The 1,830-nt window shown below is 32.9% G+C and overlaps 1 protein-coding gene across 2 annotated transcripts; it reads right to left on the reverse strand.

The window, feature by feature from the left end:
* Positions 1–6: 6 nt before the first annotated feature.
* On the reverse strand, positions 7–1,616 carry LOC107060082 (uncharacterized). 2 transcript variants are annotated; one of them, XR_001473136.1, is made up of 3 exons: positions 1,050–1,616; positions 494–975; positions 7–404 (listed from the first exon to the last, which is right to left on the reverse strand). XR_001473136.1 is itself a non-coding variant. In XM_015307421.1 (2 exons), exons 1-2 carry the CDS (start codon positions 1,547–1,549, stop codon positions 684–686), a joined length of 792 nt encoding a protein of 263 aa, XP_015162907.1. In that variant the 5' UTR covers positions 1,550–1,616; the 3' UTR covers positions 7–683. The 2 variants fall into 2 exon arrangements, 1 of the variants encoding a protein (XP_015162907.1); XM_015307421.1 differs by having other exon boundaries at positions 7–975.
* Between the last annotated feature and the right edge of the window lie 214 nt (positions 1,617–1,830).

Genomic DNA, 1,830 nt, shown 5'->3' on the forward strand with positions numbered 1-1,830 from the left:
GATAACTGATGTCTTGTATAGAGTAGATGATTAAAATTCACAAGAGTAAATCCATAATCATCTTTCTCAATAAGCCCCTTGCTATTGTTCACCCATTTACATTTAAACAATACAAACTTGAGATTCTTGGAATAATATAACTCAATTATGTCTGTGAGGATTCCATAAAAAGAAACCTCTGCCAATATGGGATTTTTATCTTTTGTGCTTGCATAACTTTGAGTGATAGCCTTTAACATAATACCACTATTTTGAGTTTTTCTCTTAACATCACGAGACTCTGTTAAGTATCTAACTCCATCACATATATAGCCAGTCATTCTTTTTGCTTGTATTAATGGGCCAATAGCTAAAGTTTGAATATCCTTGGATATTTTTTCACTAGCCATATGCATCTTCTCGACCTAGCATTCAAAAATAAAGATGTGATCTAAAAGTTATAATTACCTATATAGTAATATATGAGCAAATATTTTAGCTAGTTGATACTTACATGATTTCTAAACCATAGTTGAAATCTTTCATTATGAATTCGATCCACATTATGTCTTGATAGACGAGGATTTTCCTTCTTGATTTCTTTTATGTGTTCACAACGGAAGTAAAACACATAACTATTTAGTAAAAAGTTGAAAGAAAATTATTTAATAATTAATTACTAAGTATAAATTATGATTTAATACTTACTCACGATATGAAGTTGTGGAGGTAGAATTAAACAAAACATATTTGTGGGCTTGAGCACGTGTAATGTCATCAAGCTTAAATCCTTTCTCTGTACTTGATCGACGACCCTCTTGGTTTGTCGTTTCATTAGATAAAACATCATTTCTTAAAGGTGGATTAGACTTAGTCTCGACGTCATCTAAATACCATGAGTAAAACGTCATTAACTTGTCTATCCAACGTCCCTCTGCAATCGCACCTTTTGGATAATGTCTATTCCTTACGTAGTTTTTAAGACAAAGCAAGAACCTAAAATAGACAATTATTAGAATTACAAATTACAATTTCTTGTAAGTATGATATAAAAATAACAAAATGAAAACCGTTCGATAAACCACATTGAGCGATATTGTGAAGGTCCTCCCAACATTGCTTCTTCAGCTAAATGGATAAGTAGATGTTCCATGATATCAAAGAAAGATGGAGGAAATATTCTCTCCAAATGACATAGAGTTATTGCAACTCGATCTTGGAGTTTTTTCAAGTCACCTATCTTCAGATCTTTTGAACAAATGCCCCTAAAGAAATTACTTAATTCAATCAATGGCTTAAGTACATTCACTGGCAGGAGATTCTGCAAGGCAATAGGAAGGAGTTGTTGCATTAAAATATGGCAGCCATGACTCTTCAACCCATGCATTGTGCATTGCTTCAGATCAACACAACTTGAGATATTTGAAGCATATCCGTCTGGCACTTTCACATCTTTTAACACTTGTAAGAGGATGTCTTTTTGTGTGTTACTCAATGTGAAACATGCAGGAGGAAGATAATATTTTCCATTAGCCTTTTTCTTAGGATGCAAAGCTTTTCGGATCCCCATCTCTTGTAAATCTAAACGGGAGTTTAAATTATCTTTTCCTTTTCCATCAACATTCAATAATGTCCAAAATATATTGTATAAGACAACATGGACAATCATATCTAGTTTTCACACCATATCCTGATAAGTTACCTAACCCTGGAAAATCACTAATTGTCCAAAGCAATGCTGCACACATTTGAAACATATGATTGTTTGATATGTCATAAGTGGCAACACCAACCCACAATTATTTAACTCATCAACTAAGGGTTGTAGATAGACATCAATATCATTACCTG

Source organism: Solanum tuberosum, unplaced genomic scaffold (genome assembly GCF_000226075.1).
Source record: "Solanum tuberosum cultivar DM 1-3 516 R44 unplaced genomic scaffold, SolTub_3.0 scf00058, whole genome shotgun sequence".
NCBI classification, from domain to species: Eukaryota; Viridiplantae; Streptophyta; class Magnoliopsida; order Solanales; family Solanaceae; genus Solanum; species Solanum tuberosum.

Bases quoted from the DNA above. Each gene is read 5' to 3' on its own strand.
- LOC107060082 (XM_015307421.1), bottom strand. From the start codon at position 1,549: ATGGGGATCCGAAAAGCTTTGCATCCTAAGAAAAAGGCTAATGGAAAA. The intron at 976-1,049 runs GTTTTCATTTTG...TGTCTATTTTAG, and splicing joins TCAATGTGGTTTATCGAACG to GTTCTTGCTTTGTCTTAAAA.